General features: G+C 37.3%; 1 protein-coding gene across 2 annotated transcripts in view; it reads left to right on the forward strand.

Moving 5' to 3' along the window:
* The window catches only part of BMP5 (bone morphogenetic protein 5), a 58,959-nt gene that overhangs the window by 8,352 nt on the left and 33,616 nt on the right, over nucleotides 1-16,991 (forward strand). For both annotated transcript variants that reach the window (XM_013953271.2, XM_013953270.2), the window contains exon 2: nucleotides 15,697-15,889. In XM_013953271.2, coding sequence (XP_013808725.1) covers nucleotides 15,697-15,889 — 193 coding nt within the window. The remainder of the gene's footprint in view (nucleotides 1-15,696; nucleotides 15,890-16,991) is intronic.

Raw genomic sequence — 16,991 nt, forward strand, 5'->3', positions numbered from 1 at the left:
TGCCATGACGCACACAGAGAGGCTGAGATCAGAGGAGCAGCTAAAAGGGGTCGGGAGAAACAATGAATCCCCTTGTTCTGAGTCACATTTATGAATGCTCCATTGCACCTAAAGTTCATATTTTATTGACTAGGCCATGGGGTTTCCCCATTTGCTCATCTCTTAAAATAACACCCCTGGTTAAAATTTCCTATAAAACACAGAAGTGCTACAGCAGGCAGAACTTGTCAACCCTGACAACTAGATTATTTAAGTTGGTGGGTGGGGTACACAGGAGCTGGTTTGTGTTTTCTACTGAATTATAGATTTGTTTCTATACAAAAAATGACTATAAACCAAGTAGAAAATGAGAGGTTTTACAGTTCAGTTCTCCACTCAGAAACTTTCCAGGGGCTACTACTACTGAGAGATCCTCCAAAAGGTGAATCTACGTTTTACTCTTCTTGGGCAACTCCTCCAGTGCAATAAATTGAGAACTTGACTTTATCAGCCACTATTGTAATTCAATGGCATGTACAGTACTTTACCAGAGTGTGGCAATACTTTCTTCCCAGTGTAATTCAGGGCAAATGGAGGCAGCAATTATTAATGGGTCAGAGCCAAGAAAGCCGGTCAGGAGAGCTGGTGATAGTAAATACTATATATCCATAGTTGACAACCAGTGGCTTTGCAGAAGGAAAATTCCATCTGACCACTCCTTTTGGAGGCTGAGGAAGGCCTTAGGAGAAAGACTGATAGGAATTTGATGTGGTGAAATTTCTAATAAATAGGTTTACCTTCTACAGATTCAGCAATATTATCCATTCAGGCCCCATGAGAACTTGGTCTCTAAAATCTCTGTGTAGATCACATCTATCAAAGGAAGTTTTTGTTGTCCTAATTCTTATAGTCATACTAATAAAGCTATATTTATATTATCTGGAAAAGTTGTAACCATGATCTAGTACAGTTATTAGAAACTGATAATAATTTTTCTAAGTATGTTAATTTAAAATATCCTCTTTTTAAAAAGTAAGGGGGAAAATAGGTAGAACATTCAATTATAAGGCACTGCAAAATAATTTCAAAAAGATGTTGTGTTGGACTTTGATGAAATGGAAGAGTGATTTATTACTAGCATCAATTTTGGAGGTAGATGTGCTAATTTTTGTGCTAACAAAATGAGAAGAATAAGCAGGGACGCTAAATGATTTGTGAATTTGGTCTTGGAGCAGTGGGTGAAAGGCACCTCATTGCACCTGGTGCCTAGAGCCATGGCATGCTCCTGGTATATTTTGCAAAAAAAGCTGGCTAAGAGAGCAAAAGAGTAAATGAATAGTGGGGTGGATGATAAAACCACGAATGCACCATGACAGCTGTAGTCTTTATGGTAATTTATGAAAGCCAAGATACAACAGGAAGGTTGTGCTGCTGTCCTATCCTGTCCTTTGGGAACATTGTCTCCAAGGTTGCTTCAGCTGGGGTATCTGTCGATGACTACAAGTCCTAACATGTTAGTGATTCAGAAGTTTAATCTGCTGCTCCTGAGCAGGTAATCTCGCTGTACCATGCGTGAAATGCTGTGCAAAGGTCTTGCAGTGAGTCTGTCACAGTCCCAGTGCAGCTTATACCTGAAAGTCAGTGTATGAAAAGTCTAAGGCACTAAAAAGGAAAAACCTAAAGAGACTCAGATAAAAATGAAACCAATATGCCTCAGTTTCTCAGTCTGTAAAAAGAGGATGGGCAAATACCTGTGTGTTCATTTCACCTCTTGTGCTCTCCTCCATTGGGGGGGGGGCTTTTTCCTTTGTCCTTGCGGAGTACTAGAACAGCTTTCTTCCCTTGTGGCCTCTTCTTCCTCCAGCAGTGTGTCCTGTAAAAGATCTAGCTCCTGAGAGCCTTTTAGGACCTTGCATTTTCTCCTGGTGATCTCCAGCATTATTTTTAAAAGGCTTCTATAAACCTGGGTCAACAAGTTTATTTACTGTCCTTGAGACAGACAAGCTGTGCAAAATAATGAAAAAGAAAAAAAAGTACTGGAATTCATGCATCAAAATTCAAATTTGAGTCCTGTTGCAATGAAGAGATACTATGTGATTGGTTTAGCCCTTGTTCCCAAAGTACAGAACTGTGTCTCTCTGCAGCATGTGTGCATGCGTATCAGCACGTGAGCACATCTTTGTCTGTGTAATATAGAAAGCATGTAAATCTCTTCAGTTTTAGTCATTCGGATTTTTTCCCCCTTAAATCATAATATTCTTTGCCATCAATACTATGTGGCTTGAGCAGCCCCGACCTTTCCAAGCTGCCTGTTTGGACCAATGTTTATCAGATGACCGTTTGACCTCCTTGTTAATTGTACTTAATTACATCCTGTCGTAACATTTTGAAATAAGGAGGAGAGTTTATGGATCTGCTCCAAAGAGCTGAACGCTAAAACAGCAACAGAATTCAGTGGTATGAGGTGCTGAGTAATCTCCTAGTTAGCTCAATAAGAGTTGTTCTTTGCTCAGTTGACTGCAAAATTAGATCCTTAAACTCCTCCTCTTCCATTTATGATCCTTGGTATTTCTGAAAATAAAATCATACCATTTTCTTTGTTCTGTCAAGGGCATCTTCTCTCTGAAAAAAAGCTCAGAGCTTTCTCTAAAGACATCAAGGAAGGAGTGAGAGGCCTACCAACAGCATTGCAAGGGCTGAAGTTCACATACGATGATGAGCCTCTGTCACCACAAGTGATCTCCCTGTGGTTTTCCAAAACTTCAGAGTTCCTTATGTTTCTTCCCTAGAATTGCCGGTTCCCATGAGCTTACTGAGAGTTGCATAATATTTGGTATGAGATTTTCTAGGAGTTGATGATTTATGGGAACATCTAAGCTTTCATTAAAAAGCAGCATTTATCCCCTGTAGTTGCAGAAAAATAAAAATAAAAACAAATCAACATCCGGAAACAAATGTAGTTCTTCAAAGTAGGCATCCTAAATGCTCAGAAGGCAACTTCAAACACTTCATATTTTATAATGTTTTTCATATCGTTAGTGGCTTTTGAAGCACATTGGGTTGCCCATATTGCTTCTCTTCTTTCTAAAGACGATATATATAAGTTTTCTCTGTTGTTGTTGTTCGACAGCTCACTCGGCAATGTTTGCAAATAAGTTTGATTAAACTTGTTTTCCTAAAATGAAAGAAAAAAAAAAGGAATAGAAGCAATCAATTAAAAGGGAGGTGGTTATACAGCATCATATCCCTTTTTATTTTGTATAAAAAATATATATATATATATAATTTCCTTGCCTTATGTAAATAAGGCAGCTCCACTGATGTCAACAGAGCAGTGCTGATGAATACCAGGTGACGATCTAGTCTCAAGGCTAGAATCGCAGGATGGAAGAAAACATCTTCAATTTTATTTTATCAGAACACAGATAATGAGACTTATTGGAGAATGAAGTGCCATGGAGAATTAAGTAGGTTTGTGATAGTAAAACACCCATAACTATGACATTACTGTAAAAGGTCTATCATCCAGCATTAGTCATATTCTAGATAGAAAAGACAAGGTACTTGGCGCTGTGCTGTAAGACTCTAGTCTGATACAGTACTGCCCATGAATGTCACTGTGAAGTGAACAGCATTATTGCAGAAGCTTGAAATCTGTACTAAGTCTTTGAGGCAGCAAAGGCTAAACCTACAGTTTAGCTATATACAATTGCATTTACATAGTTATATCTTTTTACATGTTGATTTAGGTTATAAGCATGTATGATTAAAAATAAAATACAGAATTTGCTGATTATCATAGTAAGGTGATCAGAAGATCATGTTTGAATCTTCTGCAGTTTTTACCAATCTAAGTATAACAGAAACCACACAATTAAATATGATGACTTTCAAGGAGGGCTGTTTTATTTTTCAGAGTTTTAAGAAGTATGTGGATTGTGAAACAACATAGTAATGTTTATCAAAGCAGTTTGATATTAGGTGTCATTTCAGAATAATGTTCTTTCTTTGACTCCTTGGTATTCTCCTTTCTGAATGTCATTTCTTAGCTCTTGAGATTTAACCACCTGACTCTTCAGAGAGTAATATATATATATATATATATATATTTCTTTATTTCTTCTTAAAATATGGAATTAATAATCATGTTTAGTGGGCTGGATATCATAATGAGATCACATGTAGAAGAGATGATAGATTTTATATATATATATATATATAAATGAAAAATTCAGATACAGTTTATGCTATGGAATGAATACAAAGGATATCGAATTCATGTTGCAATTCACTGTGTCAGAATGTAGGGACTGATGTCACTAAGATTAACAATATATTTTCACCATTTTGGTTTCCCTGCAGTTGTGGTCCACTATGGCATGCAAGCATTCAAAATGGGTGAATACAAAGGCTATGCTCACTAGGATGTGCTTGGAGGTGGTGTGTACAGGGGAGACCTAAGCTACAAGGGGTCCATCAGGGGATTCAAATGAATGAAACAGGCACATGCATGAACTGAAAACTTGGCTCCATAGACATAGAATAAATTATGAAAAAAAGTCCAGGCCTGTTCATCTTGCGTTAAGACTGCCACCTGCTGCAATACAAGATGGAAGCTTCTTTTATTAACATTTTATTAATGTCACATCACTTTGGGCCAGTGAGATGTGCTGTGGCCTCCATTAAACCTTGCTGCTCCAGTTTGCCTTTAGGCTTGCCTGAAGTGTGCCCTGGAGCATGCTCTGGTCAAAATGGGAGTGAAAGAAAGCCCCCCAAAAAAGAGACTGTGACACTTTCTATTTTGGGAATGGGCAACAGATAGTTCTGAGTTGCTTTGTAAAGAAAACCAGGCCTGTCACCTAAGAACAGGGCAGCAGTCACTTCTAGCCCTAGTAGAGACAAAGGTTTAGTGTAAACAGCTGCAAAGGCTGATCACACACTGTAAAATAATTGCCAAATATTCTTAATAGTGCTGTACTTAAGAAATTGCATGTGAATTAAAAGTACAGTGTTAGTGGCCACAGTCCCACTCCCTGCTTGTCTTTACCCTCTGCTGAAAAAGACACTCAAATTTTGTCTGAGACACTTTAGCTCAGTTATTAGTAGTGGAGCTTCAGGAAGTCATCTTTGCTGTTTCAGAAATCTGTTATATCGATAGATGCGTCTACAAGAAGCATGGATATTCTGTGTGTAAGTAATCTGGCCAGGAACTAAAGTGATATTCCTATGAAACATTGTATCTATGTGCCCATGAGAAATGCAGTTCTCGGTAGAACAACAGTGCAAACACAGGACTGGTGCGAGCATCACAGAGAAGGGGGCTCTTGCCGTAGTCATTTCCATCAACCTTTGCTACTCTTTTTTTTGAAGTGGGGTGATGATCTTAGGACAATTGCTGGATGTACGTTTCTGTGGCAAGTATTATGTTTCTTCTTTCTACTTTGGATATTATTTTCATCCTCTTTATGTTATTTTGACACTCCTGTGCCTCTCTCCCCCAATCTGTCCAAAGTAACAGGAATTTGCCTATTGTGAGGGATCACCACCCATTTTTGTGTTACTTAGAGCTAATCTGAGGTCTTCCATGGCACAAATATTTTTTTGAGAAGACTGTTTTTTTTTCCTCTGGTAGCGCATGGATAATGCTGGGTGGCCAACACAGAAGACTTTTAATTCACTATCAGTTAGTAAGTTTCTGCACTGAAAGAGGGTTGAAGCATTCGTTAACCTGGGTAAGATTTAATTTAAGTTCCTTTCAGGAAAAAAAAAAATCCATGTGTTTGTTGCTTCCTGGTGAGGAGACTCATTCAGTATGGTATTATATATGGGTGAAATATTCTCTCCTTGTGGTGAATAAATCCTGATCAGAATCCAGAGTACCAGAGCTGCAGAAGAGACGATTCTGCTTGAATCAATATAACAAGCTGTTAAAATCACAGCCAGCTCCCAGATTGGCTGTTAAAACCTGCCTCCTGAAAGTGCCCCTCCTCACCACGACTGCCCACTGCCCTGGCCCTGCTTCCTTCTGCTCCCGTTTGCACCCAGGCACGAGGTCTGGGAGGGCCCCGCTGCTCCTGCCACTGCCCTGCCTCTGCCCCCAACTCTGCTCCCCTTCCCCACTGCTTAGGGTCACCCAGGCAGGTGGTATGTTGTTGGCCAACAGCAAGTATGCATAGTGCACGCCTTCAAAATAAGGGCTAAAAATATAAGTATCTTTGTATTTTTAATCTTTAAGGTGATGATTTGGTTAATATAACGATTAGCCCAGTATACACTTGTGCTCACAAAGTATACATTTGAGGAACTCTTAATTAAGTGGAACCATACTGCCATATCAGCAAAGAATGTGGCCTTAGATCAGTATTTTTGTAAATGTGTTTATATAATATCCTATATAAAATGTAGTGTATAAAAACAAATTTTAAATTATTGTATATCGTAAGAATTTTTCTGTTCTCTGAATGAGATGTTCTTGAGGGTTTTCTTCCCCATCGTTGTTACAGCTGGACTGATTTAATTGAATGTTTGGTCAGTGTTAAACATTTGGAAAAGAAAATGCAGCAGGGTACTAATAATTGCCTACTTAGTCTCAGGTCTCTGAAAGATATGTTGTTGTATATATTCTGGAACAGCTTTCATACTTCAATCAAATACAGTTTATTGTAATGTGTTATACGCTTATAAATCTGAAGTGAGTGTAGTATGGGTAACACTAAAATACTCCAATACGAGTACAAGTTAAACAGAAAACAGTGCATACCCAGCCATATCCAGTTAGATATGTGGTAAAAAAACCTTCTATGGAAGCTTTTCAGACAAATTTTACTGTGGGAAATGGATGGAGATTATTAGACAACGTGTGTAAATGGTAAATGGTAGAGTAACTTGCCACCATTTGGTGGAAGTGAGTAGAGGGTTAACATAAGAAGGAGCTAAGAAGATGTGGGAAGATAGAATGTGCTTTAATGTTTAGCTTTTACTCCCCTGTCATTTGCCCTATGATGATATATACCCTTTCACCCTTCTCAGAAGTTATGTTCCATCTGTATACTTTTACAGTGTCAAAACAGTTATAACTTACACCTATTTTCTGACCATTGGATTCCAGAGGTATAACTTTTGTTCCTATTCAGTTGCAGCTGAACCCAAGAGGGTTTTTTTTTCTGTCATTTGTTAACCTTGAGGTTGTGTTGATCTGATATCCTGACTTTCACATGCAGTCAGAAACCTGGGAATAATTGTTAGTTTTCTTTGTGACAATTTGTGATTAGAGAAAAACAAAATGAAATATCAGAAAAAATGGAAGACTATTAACAGATAGTGTCAAAATGTACTGGGTATGTCAAAGTCCCAGTGAAGGAGACATCAGTGAAAATGCAAATTAATAGCTTCAGTCGTGAGGTGTAAGGATTAGTTAATTTATCTATTCATTAGCCCAGAACTACCTAGTACAGTGATCTTTATTCTAATCTAGTCTATTTATTCAAGTAAAGATATATTTTTCACTGATGAAACTGAATATGACCAAAAATCTAGTGGATAGGCATTTTTAACAAAGGTATTTGTGATTGTGCCTCTGCAACACAGTGTAACTTAAAACCATGAAGAAATCACAGAGTCCTGACTTATTACTTTCAAAATAACAAACTCCAAACAATCTCTTCTTCATCACCTGCTCCCAGATCATTGGTTATGATACTTCCCTCCTATGGCACATATTATGACCTACTCACAGTACAAAATAAGTGTGAAGTTCCTTTGTTACTCCTAGAAGCAGTGACTAGCTGAATTTTAAACTGTTTTAATTTAAGGAAGTGGATTCAACTGAGATTCTTCCTGCTACTATAAGCAGGATTCAAAAATGCCGTATATGAAGTATATCTTTTGTTGTGCTTTGTGCTACAGCTGAACATCTGAAGTGAAAGTTTTGCATTCAAGAGGCCGAAGCTCATTATACAGTAGAAGCTAGAAAAAAAATTAGACTTTGAGAAAAGACTATCAACTACCTTTGATATTAGGACTGTGATAACACTCAGACCTACAATCTCATAGTTCTGTTCACTTCCAAAACCCTGCTACAGCAGGAATCAGCCAGGCTCTTTATTCTGGTTACTTATTCCTACTGTTACATTGGCCAGGATCAAACTAACATAGGAAAGGCAGGGTGCTGCTTTTCCGTTCCTTCAGTATCACCAACTGAAGCTTTCCAGCATTTAATTATTGGAGCAGCTGCAGTGTAGCACTTGTTTTGACATGTCAGGCAATTGCATTTGACTTGGAAGACACAGAGAGGAGTAGATTGAATGAATAACAAGTTTACCAATGAACATTTCAGTAAAACCATTCACATATGAATCATGCGACCAGCAATTTCATTAAAACATACATTTTGTCCCATGATATTTTAGACAGTGTAAGGTAACAGGAAGGCATGATAAGTAGTCTCATTATGGGCGGAACATCTGGCAGATTATGCCTGAGAACAGTGCTCAGTCAAGCCTCTCTGGTCTGAGCATTTCCTCAGGTCCGTGCTTATAAAAGCTGTTGGTAGGCACAGTCATACTGTTCCTGCTAAGGGTGACTGCTGAACACTTTTAACTACTAATTGAGCTTTGTAACAATGTAATAATAAATTGCTTGGGTAAGATCCTTGAATATTCTAACTTAATTTTGTTATAAAGTATGGGATATTGAAGTACCTTCCTTCTATGGAAGGTAAAGAATGAAAACTAATGTGTGTTTGAAAAAAGTCCAGATGATGTATTATTATTCTTTTTAATTGTGGTTTTTCTTTTTACTCTTGCTCTAGAACCTGTTGCACTCACTGAAATTTTTTCTTTGATTTTGTCTTGCCTTGAATAACTTTGCAATACATACATTTCAGTAATTCTGTGTAACTATGGAGGGGATATTCTACTAAGTCTGTATTCAATAAACAAGAGATGATTTTTCATGTATTGAAACTGCCAGTAACTGCATAGTATTTCATCAGACAATTTTAAAGCTGTGCCTAACTTAGTTGAACAAAATAGCCAAATATTGCTCATTGATGTCAGTAACTGACTGAAAATAAATACTTTAGTGAAATAACTCTGAACTTACAGCAGTGACTTGCTTCAAAATGTGAGCTACCAAGTTTTCTGATTTGTGTTTTAATAAAAAAAAAATTATGTAAAAGCTATTTACATCGCTCTTTCAGAACCACATTTGTAAATCTATAATTATTTTTAATACAACCATTCTAATATTAATATATACAGAATAACTTAAATATACAGTACTGCAATACTGCAGTTTTTAAGAAACAGAAGTGTTGCAATGAAAAAGGTAAAGTTTCTAGAGACTCCTCCTCCTTAATCAAGCTCTCATTGATTATGGAAATGGTTTTGCCTCAGTTGGAGGGGGTCAGAATTTGGAGTAAGATTCTGACAATGAGTTTGATGTTTCAGATGTTCTGAGTGGGACGTAATTTGGGAAGACAGATAATTGTGGGGCCCCCAATTTCAACCAGTGCCAACCTTTTTGACCTAAGGGCTCCTAATATGCCTGAACTTGAGCCTTGAATATGTACTGATCCACTTTGATCAGTCCCAAAAGACCTTAGTTCAGGAGGTAAATTCTGAACATGCCTAAGACATCACAGAATACACAACGTATTTTCCTGCAGAAACCAGGTGGTAATGATGCCATCTCCATGAACCCCTTTCATGGCCTAATTCCTTACTGAGGAAAGGGGGGATGTGGTTTTAGTTCCCTTCTCAGGCTGGGGAGGGAGGTGGGGAGGGAAAGGAGAGGGATATGAAGTCTATATCACCCACTTTCTCTTACAACTGGCTACAGAATATGAGCGGGGGCACCAGCCCTCCCCCGTTCTGCTGCTGAAAATGGGTCTCAGTGCAGAAAGATGTGCAGAAGACTTTGTACCGGAAGGAGAATGAACAAGTTGGCATATGACATATGACTCTGAAGCTTTGTAGTGTAGGACACTCAGCTGAATAATGATTATTCAATAGATGCCTAATATCAGATGAATAAAAAGTCAGATGTGGGAACAGAAACTTATTTTATTCTCATTTTGACCCCATTTCTTCTGTGAAGTGGCCCAGGATGTCCCTCTACCAGGCTACTCAATATCCTGGCACTTAGGATATAGTCATAGAAAGTAGCTGATACAGATTGAAATGCCCATTGGCTGAGAAAGGGCTATGTCCCATTTCTGGTCCCTGGGACTTCAGCTGACTAAAGAGGAAATGCAGATATACTCGTCTGTTCTTCTTCCTGGCTGGCTGGAGACAGTTGACCCTCAGCAAACGGAAGAGTCTCTCTATTGACCGTATCAGGCAGATAACTCTGGTGTCTGAAACATTCTTCTGAGGACAGGTGACTATTTTCATGAATCTCAATGTCTAACTTGAAGTAGATTTTCAGAGTCCAGATCAGGGTTCTTTCAATTCCATAGAACAGATTAAATCTTATACTAGTAAAGCTCTTAGACCAGTATTTACATTCTTTGATACTTTTTTGTAATAATCACTTCCGTAAAATAATTTTTACAATAGTTGTACTTAAAAAAGTCCTTTCAACTTACTTACTTAAAACCTCTTTTAGAAGGACTGTAGTCCCTACTCAAAGGCCATTGGCAGAAAAAAATACCTTTTTAAATCTGTTATATACTCTCCTTAAGTATTTGCTCCGCAGAGTGTGAATGATGTTCAGCCTAATGTGCTTCTTAACTTCTCTCAGAGGCATTTCATTAAGATATTTACATCTAGCAAAGTTTTTTTAAGCTTTCACTCAGCTCTAGGATCACGTCTTTTGTGCTGCCTACACACCCTATTGCCATATTTTGCTAAGTGTGTTACCCCTTTAAATAGTCTACTCGTGGAAGAGAGAATAAGTTTCTAGAATTTGAATTTTGGAGAGAAGAGCAAGAATGAAGTAAATAGCTATTTGATGTCTGTCTTTTCACAGTAGCACAATTGCTAATTCCTAGAGCCTCTGACCTTTTAGTGTCCTGTAACAGAGTACTTGCATTAATCTGTTGCTTATCTGTCACCTACCACATTTGATATTTCCAGCCTCTGCTTTCAATTATCAGTCATTAGAGGCAGCACTGAGTAATTTCAGGAGAAAACGCCTGGAACCTTTGACCTGTTTTTGTCAGATAACTACAAGTGTTCACTGTAGATAAACTATCATTTCATTATATTCAAGATGTAAACGAGTGTCATTTGTAGTGTATCAGCTTACTGCAACCTTTATCACCTTGAAGTGATTAAAACTGCCTGGTTTACTTAGTGCTTATGCAAAGAATTCAGAGTCAAACAGTGAAATTCAGTGAGATTAGTGTAAATGGCCCCTGACAGTCACATGGCCTGTAAGACCCTTGGTTTTGCCTTGGCGTGTATATTTAGTAGTTAAATAGTGACATTAAGTTGGTTAGTGAGGCTTCACTATGTGTGCGTCCAGTCGGGATCTCACACTGCAAAATCAACCTGTTACAACATAGCTTTGATTTGATCCCTAGTTTGACAAAGCAGCTTTCACTTTCCACCCAGGTCACAACATACCAACATCTTTGGGAAAGGCCAAACACATGGCAGTGGGAAACTAGTCACTAATGAAAGAGCATGTACAATAGTCACTTGTGCACTATGGCATAAAGTTGTTGCTGACACTTCTTACATTATAATTTTTAAGCTCTATCAACAGTTAGACACTTATAGCTGAATCCGTAATATGTTGATTGCTTATTACACTGCCCATCCATATAGGTGCTTTTTATTTTTTCCAGAAGACCATACTTTTTGTTAACAAAAATTTGTGCAGTTCTCAGATTCATTTATACAAATATTTTCTTTCGATATCAGTGATGACCGTTTTTCTAAAGTATCTCTATGGTATAAATTTGTCTTCTCTCTTCTTATAAATATGCTTTGTGTAAATGTATGAATATTTCATCAGTGAGCCACATGGGTGTAAAAATTATTCTTTGTTATCTTACACAAGCAGTATTTGTGATGTTGCCCTAAGCTGTGATTTGACTGATGTAACCATAGTGCTGAATATACGAGCTTCAGGTGGTATTTTTGAGTTGATGCTAAGAATCCTGGTCAGTGAGAGCAAATGAACTTTCATGTAATCAGCACTGATATTCTATTGGCCCTGATATTCTAGCTATTTTTTAATTAGAAAAACTATATTCCTCCAATGGCTTAAAAAGTACTTCCTCATTTTCTAGTCATGCATTTATTAATGCAATATGCATTTATAGATGCTGTGATCAAACCCAGAAATAGATGCATTTTGGCAGATGAAATCAGTAATGTTGGGATGACATGAGAACAATATGGAAAAATTAAATAAAAAATATATTAAATTAAAAATTAATGGAATTAAAAGTCTTAATCTGTATTTTACAGGTTGTCACTGCTGAAAAGCTCTTGCATGGGAAATAAAGATATTTGAGACATAGTACCCCACAGCAATTTGTGCCATTTCAGCAGAACAAAGGACCTGAGAGATATCCTGACTAAACACTCGGTCTCCCCTGACAAGGCAATTATTCGTCCCTGGCTAATGTAGAAGTGATCTAGACTTGTGTATTATCCTCAGTATTAAAATACTTAATTTCATTAAATAATGTTTCTCTTTGCTTTTACGACTTAAACCTCTCATTCTAGTCATTAGACAATATTACAACATCATAACGACTGCTTTTTTTTCAGTCTACTATATAATGCAAAACTTTAACCTGTCCAAATTTGTTTTTTATGGTTTGTACATTGGCCTACAGAAATTTACAGTTTGACTTTCTGGCTTCATTGTGGACAGTGGGACTTCCTTGGACTCAAGGTTTTTCACAGTTTGGATTGGCTGTTTTATTCAACCTTTCATTTGTATAATCTGTTATTACTCTGAAATCATAACTTACCTGTAAATTCTGTCCTAGCAAGTCTAGGCCTAAGGAAATTTTGAAATAGTGGCTGACTGCATCCTTTTCAGATGGCAGTGCTGTCTTTTCCTTAGGTATACACGGGAACATAGATAAGTAATATCTGTATTAGCCATATTAATTAATTTTGCACTCCAGGGGAAATTGCTATCAGTATTCTTCAGCAGTCATGAGTGGTCCTGAGAGAAAACTATCAACGTTATCAGAGTGTATTGTAGATTTTTGTGTCCAAACTGTAACATATATGGAGAGAATTACTGTTTCCAAACTAGTGTTATTAATTTGAATGTACTTGTAAGAAACTAGGCTAAAGAAAACCTCAAACCCAAATAAAAACAAAACAACATAGGAACACTGACATTTAAAATCTTCATTTAGAGTCTAATTCTCTAATGCTTACTCATAGTGTGTAGTGCTTAATCACTCATAAATGATGGTAAGTAGTTGTTGAATAAATATTAACCAAAGAGTATCAGAAATGATTGCTACTTTAATTCTATTTTTAATATATTTTACGTTTGAAGATTATTGTTGTATCTGTTCCACTATAGTTTAGAAATTCTGTTATAATATTAGAAACTTGCAATTAGATCTTTATTCTAGAAAGATCCTCACCACATCACTGCATTTGCATATGCTAATCCTTGCCAGGTTCTCTCAGAAATGAAAGGCTTTACATGTACTTAAAAAAAAGCAAATGAACCCCAAACCTCCAGTTTGATTTCTGTATATACTTCCCAATTTAAAACCTAGCAATGGAGCTGCTAAATAGACGGTATCCTGTTTCTCTTCGGTAGCAGCCCATTCGTCTTCAGATACAGAACAGGCAGTTTACATGCTTCTGCATCTTTTCTGCTTTACTTTTTCTACATAGTGTTAGATGGCAAACCCATGTAAGCTAAATATGCATTTGAGGCAAGTAAACCTCACAGTTAACAGACAATTTTCCTTTTGTCAGCCAAGAGAAACTTCATTTTCACTGAAGTAAAGACAAAGTGTTCTTATAGCCTATATATTTTATTTTCTGCGGTTCTTACGGCAACACAGATTTGTACATTTTAAAGAATTACACTAATGAAAACAACAATGTTTTGTATTTTTGAAATCATGAAAAGGAAGCTTACTCTGGAGGACTAAATATAAGGCCACTGGTGGCTTAAATACATCTCTGAAAATAATGTAAAATACTTCTGCATCAATAGCTCTCATTTACATGTGTCCATAACTATATCCTTTTATGGCCCTCCCAAAACATCGTTGTTTCTTCTAATATATTCCTCTTTTGTAATCCTACACACATATTATAATAATACAAACACACACACACACACACACACACACACGTATACAAAACATATTATTTTATATCTATTTAAAATATGTGTGGATGTACATATATGCATGTGCATATAAGTATAAATATATATATATATATTGTAATAATATTTTATTATTTACAGAATTGCTGTATGTAATATTTTGTAATCTAGATGTGTGCTTTTTCAGAATAACACTGTTCCTCTCCTAGATCTGAGGAATATCAATACTAAAGCTGAGTAAATGAGGGGAGTTTAGTGGGGGGATTGTTTAGTGGAGCTGGGTACAGTCATGAGTGTTTAGCTGGTCATCTAAACTGAATCCCAGGTATGAATGTTTTAGGCTTTGTCCATCCTCAATGAACCAAAACACCTGTATCATAAGGAAGATGGAAGAGCTTCTGAAATGCTGCAAGGCGTAGAGCACTACCTTGTTCAGAGGTCAAAAATACGTTGTACTCTGTGGGAATGAAAACTACAGATCATTTTCCTTTCCATGTCTGTAAAATCTGAAATATTAATTCCATAAGCTGATCATCAGTCATTATCGTGGCCTGTAGGTTTTCTTGCCACATTAAAACACTTATTCTGTTAAGAAAGTCATTCCTAATTCTGGATCAGAACTGCAGCTGATAGCTGAATTATCCCCAAATCAGCTGTAAATTCAAATCAACTACAAGTCTCTCTCCTCCTCTTTAAAATTCTCTGCAACCCTGAGTAAGCAAAGAGGGCACTGGCTTTTCTTTTGGAAACTGTGGCAGTATCAGAAACACTGGAAGCTGCCACTGCAGCCCCACTGCATTTCTGGGAGGACTGAGGAGTGCTACTTCACCCGCAGCCTGGCTGCCAGCACCACTCAGCCCTCCTTCACCGTTCCCTTCTTCTCACTGCTGGCAGGAGGACCCTTATGCCATTCGATCACAATGTGTTAATTTATATGATGTAACCACTTCATAAATGTGTGGTAGTTGTACTGCACTTTAGCACCACTTCAGAATTTATTACGTTAAGTGGAAGTGATCAGCCTTCCTCCCATCTGTCCAGTTATTACCTGCAACAATGTTTTCCAGAGTCATCTGTGTCTCTCACATTATTGCTGCTGCACTTATGACTAAACTCAAGTCCTAAATCCTTTCACAGATTTTGGTTTGCCCATATTTCTAGCTACTTTAACAACATGCCCTCTTTCAGCTTTTTTTGGATATTCTTTCCACTCTGACTTCTGGAATTTTTATAAAAGCCACTGAGGGTTTTTCCTTTTGAACCAAAGACACTTGGCTTGTGGAATTTCCTTTAACTGGAAGTATGTCTGGACTTGTGGTTTTATGATTTGCACAGTTTTGTATTGTTCTGTTTGTTTATTTCTAAGCACGGGGAATGCTCCATTAATCATAGAAAATGTGTATTCATTCCACCTCTCTAATTTAAATTCAACTCTTCTAACAGTTGAAAGAGACAAGGACTTTTCTCATCAGCGGAGGCACTACAAGGAATTTCGATTTGACCTTACTCAAATCCCACATGGAGAAGCAGTGACAGCAGCTGAATTCCGGATTTATAAAGACCGAAGCAACAGCCGATTTGGGAATGAAACAATTCAGATTAGCATATATCAGATCATCAAGGAATACCCAAACAGGTACCTTGTTTGTGCGCACGTGTTACATTTTGAATAATGTCTTATGTTTCTATCTTAATTGGAGAGAACATAACTGATCATAAATGTACTCTCTGCAAGGAATTATTGCTGTCAGCGTAGCTTGTGTGGTATTAATTCCTAGGCAACAACAACAAATACTGAGTGAGAATAAAACATCTTCAATGCAATTTGCTCTGGTGTTATGGAGAGTTACATATCGAATCTGACCAAATAATCTGCCTGTACAACTCTCTATTGCTGCACGCAAAGAGGGGTGAGGATTAGTTTCTCAAAGCGCAAATGGTGGAATCACATGCACAGTATGTGTCTGGAATTGGGAAAGACACCGTTTGCTGACACAGAGGTACTACAAGCCAAGATCCGTTTAGCTCCTTAAAGGCAGATAAATTATTCAACTTTGCTTACTTTTGAAGGAGCATCGCTTTTGTGCATATGCATTTTAATATTCTACAGAATGTAACTGAACAGATCAAGTCATGCACTCACTTTAAGATGATATATGCACACTTAACACATGCTGCTTACCAAAACTGAATATTAAAACAAATATGACATTACACATGAACAAATCTCTGATTCTAAGTTTGCAGAACACTCTATGTGTCATATTTCCAAGACTGTGCAAAACCTGACTAAATTACCAGATTAGACCAGGCAAAGTAGCTCAATATCTGAAAGTCCCACTAAAAACTGTTAGCAATTCCAAGGCACTTCTGAAAAAAGCTATATACTTCAAAATTTTTGGTTTTGTGGCTGGATTGTTGAACATTTTGAAATAAAATTGTTGTATTTCTTTTCTCAGCAAAGGTAAAAAAAATAGTTTTGTTTTGAGAAAAATGAAAACTCTCCCTCATGATGGAACAGATAACACATTTCCATTCTGGGCATGTTTAACCAAAGCAAAGAAAATGGTGGCCTAAACTTGCAGAGCATTCTGGAGACCTGATCACCAGTTAGCTCAAAGTCCAGGCCAGAGTTCGAATCCCTTTTCTGCTCACAAAGACTTGAGCTTTTACCTTCCAGGTGAGAACCCTGAGCATATAAACATATAAAATTGTTATGGCTTTTTTCTTTCTGGCCC

Source organism: Apteryx mantelli, chromosome 3 (genome assembly GCF_036417845.1).
Source record: "Apteryx mantelli isolate bAptMan1 chromosome 3, bAptMan1.hap1, whole genome shotgun sequence".
Taxonomy (NCBI): Eukaryota; Metazoa; Chordata; class Aves; order Apterygiformes; family Apterygidae; genus Apteryx; species Apteryx mantelli.